This window comes from Gymnodraco acuticeps, unplaced genomic scaffold (assembly GCF_902827175.1).
Source record: "Gymnodraco acuticeps unplaced genomic scaffold, fGymAcu1.1, whole genome shotgun sequence".
NCBI lineage: Eukaryota > Metazoa > Chordata > Actinopteri > Perciformes > Bathydraconidae > Gymnodraco > Gymnodraco acuticeps.
The window spans coordinates 1,752,078-1,767,117 of NW_022990295.1; the positions used below are offsets into that span (position 1 = coordinate 1,752,078).

The 15,040-nt window shown below is 44.7% G+C and overlaps 1 protein-coding gene across 9 annotated transcripts in view; it reads right to left on the reverse strand.

Annotated features, from left to right (window-relative positions):
- Positions 1–76: 76 nt before the first annotated feature.
- Positions 77–15,040, reverse strand: part of ralgapa2 (Ral GTPase activating protein catalytic subunit alpha 2) — a 105,302-nt gene continuing 90,338 nt past the window's right edge. For 3 of the 9 annotated variants that reach the window (XM_034221996.1, XM_034221998.1, XM_034222003.1), the window contains 3 exons: positions 8,558–8,679; positions 5,709–5,768; positions 2,414–2,674 (listed from right to left, as the gene is read on the reverse strand). In XM_034221996.1, the coding sequence (XP_034077887.1) occupies positions 2,517–2,674; positions 5,709–5,768; positions 8,558–8,679 (340 nt within the window). In that variant the 3' untranslated portion in view covers positions 2,414–2,516. Of the gene's footprint in view, positions 4,641–4,752; positions 4,792–5,708; positions 5,769–8,557; positions 8,680–15,040 lie in introns of all 9 variants that reach the window. The other 6 variants (XM_034221997.1, XM_034222002.1, XM_034221994.1 and 3 more) reach the window with 6 other exon arrangements.

The following is a 15,040-nucleotide window of genomic DNA, read 5'->3' on the forward strand; positions in this document are numbered from 1 at the left end:
GCCCACTCTGCTAAATCCGAGGTTACACAATTATTTGATGTGTTATTAGGAGGGGTGAAAAAGGCACAAAGAAACGTAGAATTTCAAATTGATTTAATGAAATGTTTCAATTTTCACATTTCTAATAAAGATAGCAGGAACTCGGTCGTTAAAAACAGTTTGATATGTTGACAAGTAATGATGAAATCTTCAAGCTTTTGTTCCTCTTTCTCTTATACAAAGATTATATTACAGGCATTCATATATTTATATTCGGAAGGAGCTCGAGCCTTCAAATTTGACACAATGTACAAGGATTTTTCTAAAACGAGAAGAAAGAGAGAAAAAAACATACTAGGGCTAACACTAGTTCAGTTTCCTCACATTTATAAGACACACAATCCTTATCTTGGTCCAAAACTAACATCTCCAGCCAACTAAACCACCAAAGGGGGAGCACAGACCCCTTTCTAAAGACATCTGCTAATAAACTACAATCTTTAAGATCAGCATCCTGGGCGGGGGGGAAATAACAAAAACATAGATGTGATCCAGGCCTATATTTATACATTCTTCAAAAAAAATGAATCAACCCAAACAAAAGGAGGCGACGTGTGCAGGTTAGTAAAGACAACAGACAGGAGAGCGATGGGGGGAAAGTAAGGCATAGTAGTGCAACAGATGGGGATAGAGTTGCAGCTTGGGTGGAGCCCTCTGAGGGTGTGTGTGGAACACCTGGCTGCCATGACTACCCCGAGCGGGCAGGTTGGAGAAGTGAGCGTCGGCAAGGCTGTTGCTAGGAGGGCTGCTAGAGTTCAGCTCAGGCATGCCACCTAAACGCAGAACACCCACCCCTCTCTTGGGAGGCGATGTGGGCGAGGGCGGAGGATTATGGGAAAGTGGAGGTGCCTCCTTGACTCCTATTCAGGGACGGAGCAGCGCACCACCTGTAATAAAGACTAAAAGAGAGAACCCCACAAAGCCATCTGCTGCTGTTTTTGTTGTGGGAAGCACAAGACGCTGACCTTTAGAGACACAGAGAGGGAGAGGGGGGGTGGGGGGCTTTGTTTTAGACTACTAACTAATGATGGAGATGTGATGCAGGGAGTCACAAAAGAAGAGAAACTACAATGTGATTACGGGGAGGAGAGGTGGTGTTGGACAGCATGTTAGAGGACAGACATAACACAGGCACTGTGAGAAGCTCCCTCTGAAACTCACACACTCATACACACACACTCAAACACACCAGTGCATGGACTTAAGATTCACCTGAGGCTCTGGCGGCATATTTCCTCTAAAACAGCACATGAATAGATAATACAATACAACATCAAATAGTCCTTTCTAATATAAATCTAGCAAATAAAATGTAAAGCAATTTACATCCAAGAACGAAGAGAAACATTCAAATGCTAGGTAAATCAATGACAGTGCAAAAAATAAACATTGGAATGTCGATGCCTTCGTTTCACAGGACAGGGGAAACTGATAGCGGAGGAAAGAGACAGGAGGAACTTATTCAATTACCGGACATGAGCCCAAGTTAACGACATCAGAAAACAATTACAAACGCAGTCTTTTCTCGTTTCAGCAGAGTTGCATAAATCAAATCATGACACAATCCATCGGAATTCATTTAAAAATGAAAATTAGAGGGGTAAAAAAAACAACACAACCCCAAACAGATTTTCTATTAAGCTCCAGTTAGAAAAGACGTCATTGATTGTCCACTCTGGGTTGAAGACAATTAAAAATCCTCCTGACTGCACGTCCTGCAGGGACTCAGAAAGTATGTGTGGTAGTGCAGGGAGCACGGACAGTTCTGGGGAGGCTATCCCCATGCATCAGTGTTTCTTTCTTCCTTCCTCAGTGTATGGAAGTCCATGAACATGGTCCACACTGGTGCTTAAGAGCAACTTCCTGTCCCCAGTGGCTATCTTTGACACAGCAGAAAGGTAGGAGGTAAAAAAAGGCAAACATATTTATAAATGGATCCCAACATTTGTGCAGTTCTAGCATGATGCCGTTTACAGCGGTGTCCTTCAGTGCTTTGTCACATTAAGTGTTGAGACAGATGAGATACAGAAACAGGGTGAAGCAGTCTCCCTTTCCCTTAACATAGTAAGAACGCCTTACTCTCCAGTGCATAGAGACAACACTAGAAACATGAAAATAAAAATGACATTTCTTTTTATCACAGGTTCCTTTCACGACTTCTCATTCAAGTCTTCCTATGCTGCTGGTCCTTATGCTGAAACCACCAGGGTGAACATAAATAGCGTAGTCACATGTCCATCTCGATTAAGCAGTTAAACACCACAACAAATAGAAATGTATCAACGAAAATCAATGATTGCCACTTAAATTAAAAAATTGCATTATGCTCCAGTTACATGTTTATATGACACGAAATAAAACAAAGAAAAACAGTACACGCCAAGAAACACTTGCAGTCACGGCTGGGTGTGTGAGGCTCTTTGAGAGAAAGATTAAAGGCTGCACTCGGGTGGGGAAAAGGGGACGGGATGAAGAGCTCAGTTGGAGGATTTGCTTATAGCGCTGGCTGACCGGCGGAGCTTTCCGGACACTCTGTTCTTCGTGGCACGGGGCATTGTGGGAGAAACCTGGTCCACGGGGTCCGTTGGTCCTGCGTTGCTTCCGGATTCTGTGCTCACGCTGCCGGTGAAGGAGCCTGGGAGAGAGATGGAGGGAGAGATTGTGGACAGGAAGAAAAGGACAACAATAGATGAGACAGAGTTAGACATGGCAGTGGGGTTCATCAGGTTGTGTGATTGCCGTTTTATCCCAGCATGCTTTGTCATGCATTTGGCTGCTACCACAAACAAGATCACCTGGTTTTTTCACCGACATTCACAAAAACGTACAATTCAAACTGTCAAAGTGCTGAGATTTGAGTTTGTTTCACCCATTAAGTCATTACAATTAAGATATGAGAAAGTGATTTCAAATATTTCAGAGATAACGTGCTTCTTTCACATGCTGTGGGAAAGCAAAGCTTGTTAAAAGAGAAGCCGCCTTTCTTCCGAATACAGAGCTTCCAGATGCTTAAATGACATACAAAAATGAGGCAACCTTTGTAGCTAAGGGTAAAAAAAAAGTATTCAGTTCACAGTGTGACAGCAAAATGCTTTGAATGGAAATAAAATTGCACATTATGCTCTTGTTGTGAACATGTGGAGCCTTCCCATTGTTAAGTACCGTTCTTTTTATAAAAAAATGTTTTTCACAGATAAGGGGACAGCAAGAAGTAATGGGCCGGGAAGTGGGCATGGGGGGGGCAATCAAGTATTGTGAACGTCGCCCGGACTTTCTCAGTGTGCCCCTGACCAAACCCAGACCTGCTGCCTGCCTACCTCCCCCCCCCCCCCCCCCTTGGCCCCCATGCCTCGAGTTTAAACAACTTTTCTGCTTTGTGGAGGTGGCATCTGGTTGCCTATTTTCTTTCCTATCCTTTTATTTCCTGCCATTTTTCCGAGGCATCTCAAGTTGCAGCGGCTAAAAGGAACGGCAGATGGCTGGAGTAACAGACACTCAGCAGCACAGTGGCCACCGGCAGCATCCAGGGCCGCGCTCACTGGGAGAGGAGGGCTGGGCTATGGATGAAACATAGGGTGTGTGTATTGTGAACGGCTAGAGGGGAGGCGAGGGGGGTCCGAACATGGATTCTCAAATCTGCATATGAATATAAAAAAAGGGACTGGCTTGGCAAAAAAAAAGAAGAAAATAGGCTGGTCTGATGGACGGAATAATTCCTGCATTCCCGTATTCTTCTACTCATTCCTACAGTAAACACTTTTTGTGGGCTTAACTCCATCTGCATGTACTGTGAAAACATATGATAGACAGGAGGAAGGCAACCACCTATTACAGCCAATACACACTGACAATAGTGCGGTACAGTTCACCACCCACTCAACAGACTTCCCTTTTCGTTTAGCGGCCATTAAAACATGCTGCACTAAACAGTCATCACTCCCACTGTGGCACTTAATGACTGCGGCTGCATCGGTTAATTGATGTTCTTCACTGTATGGCCTCATGTAAGAATTCATTTTCATAGTAAGATACCGCTTGAAAAAAAAATAACCCAGATCAAGAAGAGGCTAATGTATCATTATGGTAATTTTAACTCCGCATTTCCGCTCCTTGCTCAGCCCAATCTGCCTTACAGTGAGGTTTATTTCACATGGGAGGAATAAGGGAGAGAGAAAGAAAACAAAGAGGGTCTTTAAATGGCCCTGCTATCCCATTGGTCCCCTCTGCAGCAATTCAAACAAGGCTTTAGATGACAAAGACATCTTCCAGTGCGGCAGGTGTTAGTCTCAGTCTGCCCCAGGCAAACAGGCACACTCCAACAGGAGGAAATAAGGGGGGTGGACGGATTGGGGGAAAGAAAGGAAAGAGAAAAGTGTTTGCTGGGGCAAGAGATAAAGGCGCGCTACATGCAGAAGCGAGGGCCAGAAGTGTAGCCTTATTGTTCATGCTGCTACTTAGTCAGGTGCTAATTGTCCCCACCGTGCATCACTTTCAATTACCAGCCTGGCCTAAACAGTAGGACACCCCCCAAATAAACAGCCTGGTTTCTCTGTCCCTTTACCCCTTTGTCAGAGCACTCCGTAAATAAAGCTTGGTTAGTGCTGGATGGAGAAAAAGAAGAGTGGGAGGGGGAACAGCCAGGATGAGTGATCGAGCGAAGGGGTAGGTAGGCCGCTGGACGGAAGCGAGCTTCAGGTCTGACTCGGGGCTTACCTGCGCCATAAACAGTTTTTGGACCTTTATATTTTTAATCTAAAAGGGGGAAAACAGAGTAGAGCATCATGTGAGACACCATACCACAGTGCAGCAGAACACAACACAACGCTGCTGAAAGGTCAGTGATCTGAGGGAGACTCAGACAGCTTGTGTGGCGTCGAGGTTAGTCATCACTGGAAGGTTTCAAAAGTCACACAAGGTTAAATGTTTTTACGCCGATGAGTTAATCAACAAGTGCCATTTTTTATTCTGAAGATACCTTCAAGGATATTTTATGCCAGTGCCTGTTACATCTGTCCAATTCACATATTTCAAAATCAAGAAGATTTTGAAATCCAAACCAGTTCACATGGCAACAACAGAAACAATTTGCACCACTGTTACCATTAAAGAGGGTTAGTGTGGGAGTGTAAAAGATGTTAGGGGTTTAAAGAGGTTTTATCCACTAAAAATAAATGTTTCTTATGTGCAGTTAGTCATTAAGAAAAAAAAAGTTTCAAGGTTAAAACACAGACAACATCACAACACAATACAAAATGGAGCAGAGCAGTGCAGATGAAACACAACAAGGGCAGAGCACTGTGGATACAGTTAGTATGGCAGATGGACTAGCTCATGCAGGACGCCATGATGCTGGTCTGAAGTTGCATGGTAAGAGTGAGGTTGCATTCAGGGTCATGGAGTTAACTGACAAGCCAAATATGTTACGAGAGGAGTAGAGGGTGGAGGTTAAAATGGTTAAAATGGTTAAAATGCAGCTACTTTTAACCATTAGCATGCAGAATCTGAACTTGGGCCATTTTTTCTTTCAAAAATTGGCTCAATCAAGCGCAGCCCACATAGTTATTTGATGATGGCGGGGTTCACAATCATTTTAATGAATTAATGGATGGATGTTGGGGGGCTATGGCTGGGCGTCATGCCTAGTGAGGAGGAAGCAGGCAGAGTCTTACAGTCCAGTTTGGCCCAGGGGTACTCCATGTCCCAAACCATCCCCGGCCAACGCCTGCACGCTGTCATGGAGCATGGATGACATGTTAGTGGCAGCAATGAGAGCAAGAGCAGGATGGACTCACAGACAGATGGATACACACACACCACACACACACCACACACACACACACACACACACACACACACACACACACACACACACACACACCAACACCACACACACACACACACACACACACACACACACACACACACACACACACACACACACACACACACACACACACACACACACACACACACACACACACACACACCACACACACACACACACACACACACACACACACACACACACACACACAGGACGGCAGTGCAGCACATTTAAGAAGAATGAGGATGAGGGGCAGCGTCAGCCAGCCATCACTGCTACATCAAAGCTTGATGGGACACAGAGTCTCAGGGTGATCGATTACAACGATAAAGGATACTTGGATGCATTATGTATGTGGCCTAAAGCATTAAATACATCATGCCTATGGTTTTGAAAAGCTACAGACCAGCTTTCAGTTTATAAATACATAAGAATACATGAAAACACACAGCTGTGGTGGCTGGAAGAAACTGCTAGAGTCAATTCAGCAACTACTGGACCGTCAATTATTACCCTGTTAAAACTGTTCTTTTTTTCAACATTGGTAACCCTAAAGGGGCCCTACTCTGCTCATTCTCAGGTTCATTATTGTATGTTGTGCCTCTACTGGGACATGTCTCCATGCTTTAATGTTGCAGCATCTCTTTTCACCCTCTGTCTGAAACCAGAGCCCAGTCTGCTCTGATTGGTTTGCTGGCCGGCTCTGCTCTTCTGCCAACAGCACAGGGTATCCCAAAGAAACGAAGTTGCCAATATGCAAACGAGTGTTTGACATCAAAAGATGACTTTAGGAACTACTGCTAGCTACTTTCATTGCAAAGAGATGGCACAGTGCCAAGGACACACTGCATTAGGTTTGGTCTGTTTGCAGTGTGGCCTTCATTATCGGGAGATCATGACTCTAGGCAGACAGGACTACATCATTTAAATCGAGGCTTATAATCTAACTAATCTAAATACAGATGGTAAAGCAAACTTAATAACAATAAGTAAAATAAATAAATAAAGTTGATTGGCAAATGTCACACATCACAATTCCTTGGCTGCACCACAAATAAATAATAAAACTAATATATAATATCAAACTTTAGCAGCAGAATCATTTGTGAAATCACTGAACCCACGGTTGAAATAGTTCACCTAAAAATAAAGTGACTGTGTTACAATATCGTCTGAAGTAAGTCCTGGATACAATATGATAGGACACAAACACACACCCTGACATTAATCTCGTAATCTATTTACACACGTTGATTCCGGAGAAATACAAATGGCCGTTCAGAACGAGTTTCCGCAGCAGCGAGGGTGACACGTCAGCCTTACGGACTTCATTATGTCCTGGCCTCTCACATTAGCCACAGCAGCTCTGTCCCAGGCTGTGAACGTTTATTCCAAAGCCTGGCAAACCTCACTAACTTGTCTCTGTCCAGACACAAAGGAACTCATGGTCAGCTAGATCTTCTTCCTCTCACTCACTTGCGCTCCCTGCCTCTATATTCCTCTGAATCTCAATTATATTTTCCCTCAGTCCTTCCCTTTAGAGTGATCGAGTGGTGGGGATGAGACGAGGTGACGAGAGGTCAGTTGGGGAGATTTTACACCTCTCCCGGAAAGATGGGCAAATTCTATGATAATATAGCTGACTACATTTCAAAAGCCTGAATATCACACCTGCCGTCTCACAATCTGAAGTCCTACACACACAGACGGGCACACGGTCTCAGAAATCCAGACATGTCATTCTCACATGCCAGCATACAGGGTACAAATATTACATACACGTCGAACAACCCTTGAAACTGAGAACATTTGAAAATGACACGCCATCTATGGTGTGGTACTGTGGAGTGCTTTCCTTGTCAAAACAGAATGTGTGTCGGGATCCGATAGAGTGGAAAAGTGCAATCCCGTATTGATTTCAGTGCCGTGGCAGATCGATCAGAGCTGGCACAAGTAGGAAGAACAAGATAAGACACGTTTTCCATTCTATTCATCACAGACTGATAAGGGTGCAGTGCTGACATCCGCGAGCTGCTGTTTGCCGGTCGGCTCTTCTAAGTGTTGGTGCATGAACTCATGAACACACACACACACACACACACACACACACACACACACACACACACACACACACACACACACACACACACACACACACACACACACACACACACACCACACACACACACACACACACACACACACACACACACACACACACACACACACACACACACACACACACACACACACACACACACACACACACACACACACACACACACACACCATTTAACAAGGCTGCTTATATTCATAGGAAAGTAATTGCACGGAAAATATGCAGTTTGGAAACAAGAAGGGATGAAAAAAGTAGTGTGAGTGGGGCTTGAGGAAGTGGAGAAAGCAGAGCGTTTGAAGTCAGTCGGATAGCATGAAGAGGCCGGGCCCGTCGTTTGATATTCATCAGCGCACGTAGGCGAGGAGGAACATTGGAGATGAGGGAGGGTGGAGGAGGCAAGGATGGAAAACAGGTGTGTTGTAGAGCAGAAAAAACAGGCAATTAAGAAAGGTAAAGAAGGGATAACGCACAAATGTGATGAATGACTGGGATGGAGAACCTGATGGAAGGGGACAAAAACATGGAATAGAAAAAACCTAAGGGAGAACAGAGGTGCAGTTTGGGTAGTTTCTCACCTGTCCCACTCATTGGATAGCCAGGAGAGGGGGAGAAGACCTGTGAGGCAAAATCTTCGAAGGTCATGACCTCTCTGTGGTTCTGAACAATGGCCTCCAGGTAGAGCGCCCGCTCCTCATAGCTGGTTAGTTCTCGTTAAGGCACAACATATGATGTCAGGTTGGAGAAGAAAAAGGTAGCAATACAGAGTTAGCATTTCAAAGTAATTAAACCTCAGAATAATCACATTTCAGAACATCATTCTGCACATGTTGTCAGTTATCATAGCCACAGTAACACATCACATATTTTCAGTGGCGCGCTGCATATACATGTGCTGAGAGCAAGAGGCAGGGCAGCTCCACCATCAGCAACCCAGCCAGAAGCGAAGAGGGAACAATCAGCCATGACACACAGCCCCAAATGAGAATGCAGTCTCCAAAATAATCATAATGATGCGTGATGCTCCAAACCTCTCCTCTCCCCCTCTCGTGCCTCTCTTCTCTCTAATAGAACCCCTGCTGCAGGCAGCATGTCTAGGATCTCCCTCCCCGATGTGCTGCCTGCCACTTCTCTATGCCATCAGGGGGAAAATTGGAGCCATTTGAAATTCAGAGTGACAAGCAGTGACTGGAGCCTGGGCAACCAGCATGCAGGATGGATGGCCGGATTTGAAATGGGAAAGCTTAAATTAATAAATAAATAAATATATATAGGCCTGCAAAATGGCTGCTGGATGAGGGTGGAAAACATTCAGGTGGCCATTATCATATCATTATCATAGATTAATCGTAAGTCTGTTGTGGAATGGAGGCAAGTGCAGGGTAAAATATGGTGCAGGGAACTACTGGAGTGAAAAGGTCTGTCTGATGGCTTAATGATAGTAAGCACTTTTGAGATTTAAGAGTGTGTGAGTGTGTTTGACAATGAGCCAGATTATTCTCACGGCTGTCTGTTGTGGCCATTTTTCTTTGATAGAAGACACCTCACAAATTGCTTGTCAAACACATGCATACTCACTCTCACACAACTCAAGTCGCTCTGCACAGAACCCCCTCCCCCTCATTACCACTGCCAGGGTGGAGTGGCACTGGGCTATTGCTGACGCCAAGGCTGAACCAGGCTGAGCTGAGATAGGCTGGACTGGGCCGAGGGGCTGGGGTCTGGGTTAGATAGATAGGACGCGACAGTGACTGGGCGAGGGGCCTGCTGTGGGCACATGCCGCCACAGCAGGGGCCAAAGCAGCCATGACCAATGGCTTTGAGGGAACCGTGGCAAAGGCAGGGTGACAGGCACCTGAGCCGGGAGGCACCAGAGGGGACGCTGGCCAAGCTGCTCAGGGACAGACAGGGATGGACAGAGGGCAGTCCGGGACAAAGGATGGGGAAAATAGGGAGCAAGATGGAAGTGCTGTCCCGTACCACACCCTATAAACCAAATAATTACAATTATCTAAAAACAGATAGCTGCATATCAAGTGGGACAAGTTTTTGGTGTCGAGAACGCTAAGGTTTTTGATTGTAGTCCAAGCAGTTTTGATCAATCTGGAACAAAAGAGGCAGGATGCATTGTCCAAGGTTTTGGAACACGATCGGATATCGTCTGATGGTGATGTTCTGATTTGTTTAAAAATGAACTGAAAGTCAAATGGCAACAATTTATTTCGTATGCGTCGTCTTTCAACTGCAATTCCGGATCCCAACCAGAAATATTGGCTGTTGCCCAAGAAGCTTAATCAGCGTAAGATAGATAGCCGAGGGGTCCCAAGGTTACATAAAGGAAAATAAAGCCTTGTAAAACTAATATAGTCTTTTGACAAACAAGCATTTTTGAACCAAGGAAAGTAAACGTTGGCGACAAATGGTAGGTTTAAAAATAAAATAAAAAGTATTTATGTTGTTTCTTTCCATGTTAAAACTATTTGGAATTCTACCCTTGTCAAATTGAGATTTCTTTGGATGCTTGTCAGGACAGAACTCCAAAAAATCCATTAAATAAAAGCTCATATTTCCTGCCTTAAGTAAGGAGAAGAGGAATGGAAAGACTGGCCAGGATCTCCATTTAAGAGCATGATTTTGAGTAAAAGCCTCTCGAGCTCTATATCTGTCTTCCGGTCACAGCCAGGCATGCAACGTCACTGTTTTCTGTCACTTGCTGGAAACAGTATTGGACAAGAGTGGGGATCCCAGTCTCTGCTGCCATGGTAACTTGGGTCAAAGCTCTGTGTGATGGGTCATATTCAGGCTTTTATGGATGACAGACACAGAGAAAGGATGTTTGTAAAAAATAGCAAAATGTGCACAAATAGGTGATAAGTGGAAGACAAAATATAGTAGCACTTAATGAAAGGAAATTAGAGAAGTTAGAAGGAAGTGAACAAATGAAAGAGAAGGGAGGACGAGAAGAGAGAAAGAGAACCTCGGCACAGCGTGGGTCAACATGGCCATATGGCTGTCCATTATCAGAGATGCAGATGACTGGAGGTCTGTTATTGAGATTCCTAAAGCAAATATTGACTCCAGCTGGAGCAGACGCTCTCGCTGACTCTGACACACGCCTCTCCTCCACTACTTCCTTCCGCTGCCCTCCATCCAAGTCAAATGGATTATAGTGGGTGAGAAATTATTAAAAAAACTTCAAAGAATAAAATCAAGGGAGATAGTGTAGAATTATCAAGAGATGAGAGAAAATATAGAGCCACAGGCTGCCGGGGAGAAAGACAGGCGGTTAGGGAGACTAATAAAAGGTATTTTGGAGACGAGTGAAAGCGAGAGCCATAATCAGCTCACTTAAGTAAATGTACGGAGCTATCCGTGAGTACAAAAAAAAATTGCTGCACAAAAATCAGAGCTGATGCACAGCGAGGGGTAATCTTGCCTCCCGCACTCCCTCACCTTTCTGCTCGTCTCTAATTACTAAGCCACAGGCACAGCTTGTTCCGCTGTATATGCACAGATGCGGCTGCCTCTGCGCAGTAACTTAATCAACGGACACGTCCAGAACAGTGACGCAAAGACTATGCCCATGTCATGGACACCAACCCTGCTGACACTGACCTAGTTTTGGGGGGAAAGCTGCAGCTATGATGGTGATCAGCATCATGTTGAGACAAGCTTCTCTGAGAATATGGATCACAAAATGTTAGTCTGCCTTTTTTAGATTACGACTATTTCTCTATATCGCATCAAGCTACTCTATATTGTGTGCTATAAAAATCCTCATAAAGCTAGGGATGAAATGTATAAAAAGGAAAATGCAGGCAGGTCTACATTTCCACAGATGGACTGCAACTTAAGTCACCCGTGAGATAACTGTCATTTACAGCTGAACTGGGCGGACAAGCAAGACAAGCCCGAGTATTGGAGGAGAGCGCGTTGCACCACTTTGGGAATTTCCAAGGAACCCCTACGTTCCAAGCCGCTGCATTCCTATTAGGGAGAAGAGAGGGAAACCAATGTAATGCCTATGGAGCGTGGCAAACATTGGGATAGTAATGAGAAATAAAAAAACAGAGTTAATGTGAAACAACTTTAGTTAGGGGATTTTATGTCTAGAGACATGGAGGATGTGGAAAGGGCTTTGAGAGTAGGGAGGGATTTTTATGGTTTAAAGAAAAGTACAAATCTAATCTATTAAATACAACACATTTGGGATAGTTTGTTTTAGTGGTCATTGTATGCCATATCCCCTGCATGCCCTCTCTTTTTGGAGGACAAAGGAAGTGACTTATGGCCAGCATGTTGTTTCTTAGTGTAGATGTGTATGCATTATGCATAAACACACACAATGCAGCTAAAATGGCATAGAATAAAAAGGTGTATGGCCGAAAAAGCACCATCAGTCAGAATCCAACAACGTGAAACCTGTGAAAGCATATGTGCATGTGTATCTGAGTTGGCCTACGTGTACATGCATATGTATCTGTGGGTGTGTGCACGTATGTATACATATGCATGCATGCTGTCCAGATGGCAAGAGATGGGGGGGGTTTCTCTTGGGGAAGGGTGGGGGTCAAGCATCTTTGTGGATCAAAGCCAAGGTCAGGGCAGCTGCAGTGGCCCATGTTCAAGGTGAATGGAGGCCTCAGATGGCTCTTCATTAGCAGGCTGCTCCGTCCCTGCTGGACCCCATCAGCCAACCGCCACCGAGCCTCATCATCCTCTCCCTCCCTTCCTCTTCCTCTGTCCACAGGGACCAGTCCTGAAAACACCCGTCCACTGGGATCCATATTGTGACGTGTGTAACCCCGCCCAGCCCACACAGACACGCACACATGCTCACACAGGCGTTTGTGCATAAGCAGGTACAACACACACTGACACTATTCACCCCCACACACTGTTCCCCCAAAAGAGCCAATGTTGACCTCTGAACTGGAGTCTCTCTCCGGAGAGCAGCATCCTCCTGACCATCCAGCCTCCGTCTTTGTGTTGCTCAATCCCCCTGCTGACAAAAGGCCTCACGCCACTACTAGCCTCTGACACACACTCAACATCAAACTGAACACACACATCCTTTGAACACACACAGCCAGCAGGGAAGTCAATGGCTTCTAAAAGTAAACCTCTCAGTTTATATTCAATGTTTTCTTGCCATTTGTTCACCACCAGCACATTGTGCGTATACTGGAGGCCAAAGAAAACATATGAATGTATTTTGTTTCTCATTAAAACATAAAGTCTTACATCTGCATTGTTAACATCCATGTAAACAAGTGCTTGCAGTCTTCTATTCCCCTATTTCGCGTGTTGCAACATCTAATGTAATGAATTATCAGCATACATTTCATTTATTTATAACAACAAATGTACCAACATTTACTATCGGACTAAATCATGATTCCTTAGTTGAAACGTTATCAGGTCAAACTATATAAAAAAGGCGTGAACACCAAGCAATGACATTCAAAGAGTCTTTTAGGTACCCCAAAAGTGCTGACCACCATATGTTTTGAACCAAAGATTCTTTCAAGGTTCACCATGTGGTCAATCTCAGTAAAGGTTATGTGGGGGTCTCGGTCAGGAGCTTGACAGTCCATCTGGAGTTTGCCAAGGGGAAGTGCATGGATTCTGAGAGCATGGTGGGACAAAAGATGATTCGGTCTGCCAAGTGAACACCAGTGCTACATCCAGTGGGGACCAGATCATGAATACTATACCCACAGTGAACTACACTGGTGGCAGCTTCATGCTGTAGGGATGGCTGTCAGCAGCAGAGACTCGTTAAGACTGGAGTGGATTCATTTTGACTAGCAATGTCAAAATCCAACTCTGGAACCCCGTTTTATGTTTTTTGCTAAATAATAATAGATTGTGTGCGGAGATTTTTGTTTATAGTATTTACTCTCACTTTCAGTAATTGCAGACATGAGAAGAATGAATTAAACAGAAGCACAGAGACTCTCACACACAGCTAATCTGTTGATAAGGCGGAGCAGAGGGTGAAGGTCCAGATTAGGCAATAGAGCATTAGAAGGGGTTTTAAGATGCTCCATACTGACATTTCACTACTTAAGCTCCATTTATATCTACTAGTGCAGGGGGGAGCTGTCCTATGGTCAAAGATGTCCTAAAGCTAAACTCTCTCTCTATGAAATGTTCATATTCAAAATGAGGCATGTCAAGTCAGATAAGGATATTCTCCCCCACAAAAAACGTTTAAAGGGCAGACGGACATTTGTAAAAGAGGATGACACTATTGACGTTTTGAATTATCATCGCTTGCAGGCCTGCCTGGAGCAGGTAGACCATTGTGCTGACCTCTTTGATTGTCTTATTTTGGCAGGAAGAGGTGCGACTGACACCAGGAGACTACACCTTTACCAAACACCGACACTTTCTGGTTATAAGGCATGTGTACGTTATCCTCCGAGAAGACACATCGTTTACTATCACATCTTATGATTCTTGAAGTTTTTCTTGAAGAACATGCAATACACTAAAAATGGGCTTTTCCAGGAGGAAACAGTCCTACGCTCCTAGGGTTTCCACAGAAGCAGCCAAGGTTAATCCTGTTTATGGAAGCGCTGGAGGTAAAAGGGGCTCTTGTAGTGAAGAGGGACGGTTTAGAAATGAGGTGGAGGGTGCCTCTAGGTGCTTGACCCCCTCCTCTCTTAGCCCCACATCTGCCCATTAACCTGGGCCAATCAGCTTGACCTTGGTGAGGAGAGGAGCTCAGGAGTAGCTCACAGAGCCATTGACTCCCAGCAGTCACATAATTGGCCTGTTAAGAGGAAGGGATGGGGGGGTGCTTCGTTGTGCCTGGGTGCCAGTGCAAGCGGTGTGTAAAAAAACAGAGAAAAAAGGAGATGTGGTAATTAGTTTTTGTTGAACGACATAGTGCGTCACGCTCTTATATCACATGCGCACTCACAGCGAAGTTGTCCGATTTGACTGTCCATACACAAGAGTACATTTAGGAATGTACAGTTTTGTCATGGGTGTCGAACTAAAAAAGGGGAGAAAAGTGTCGGATTCGAAAAAAGACTAGTGGCAAAGACACA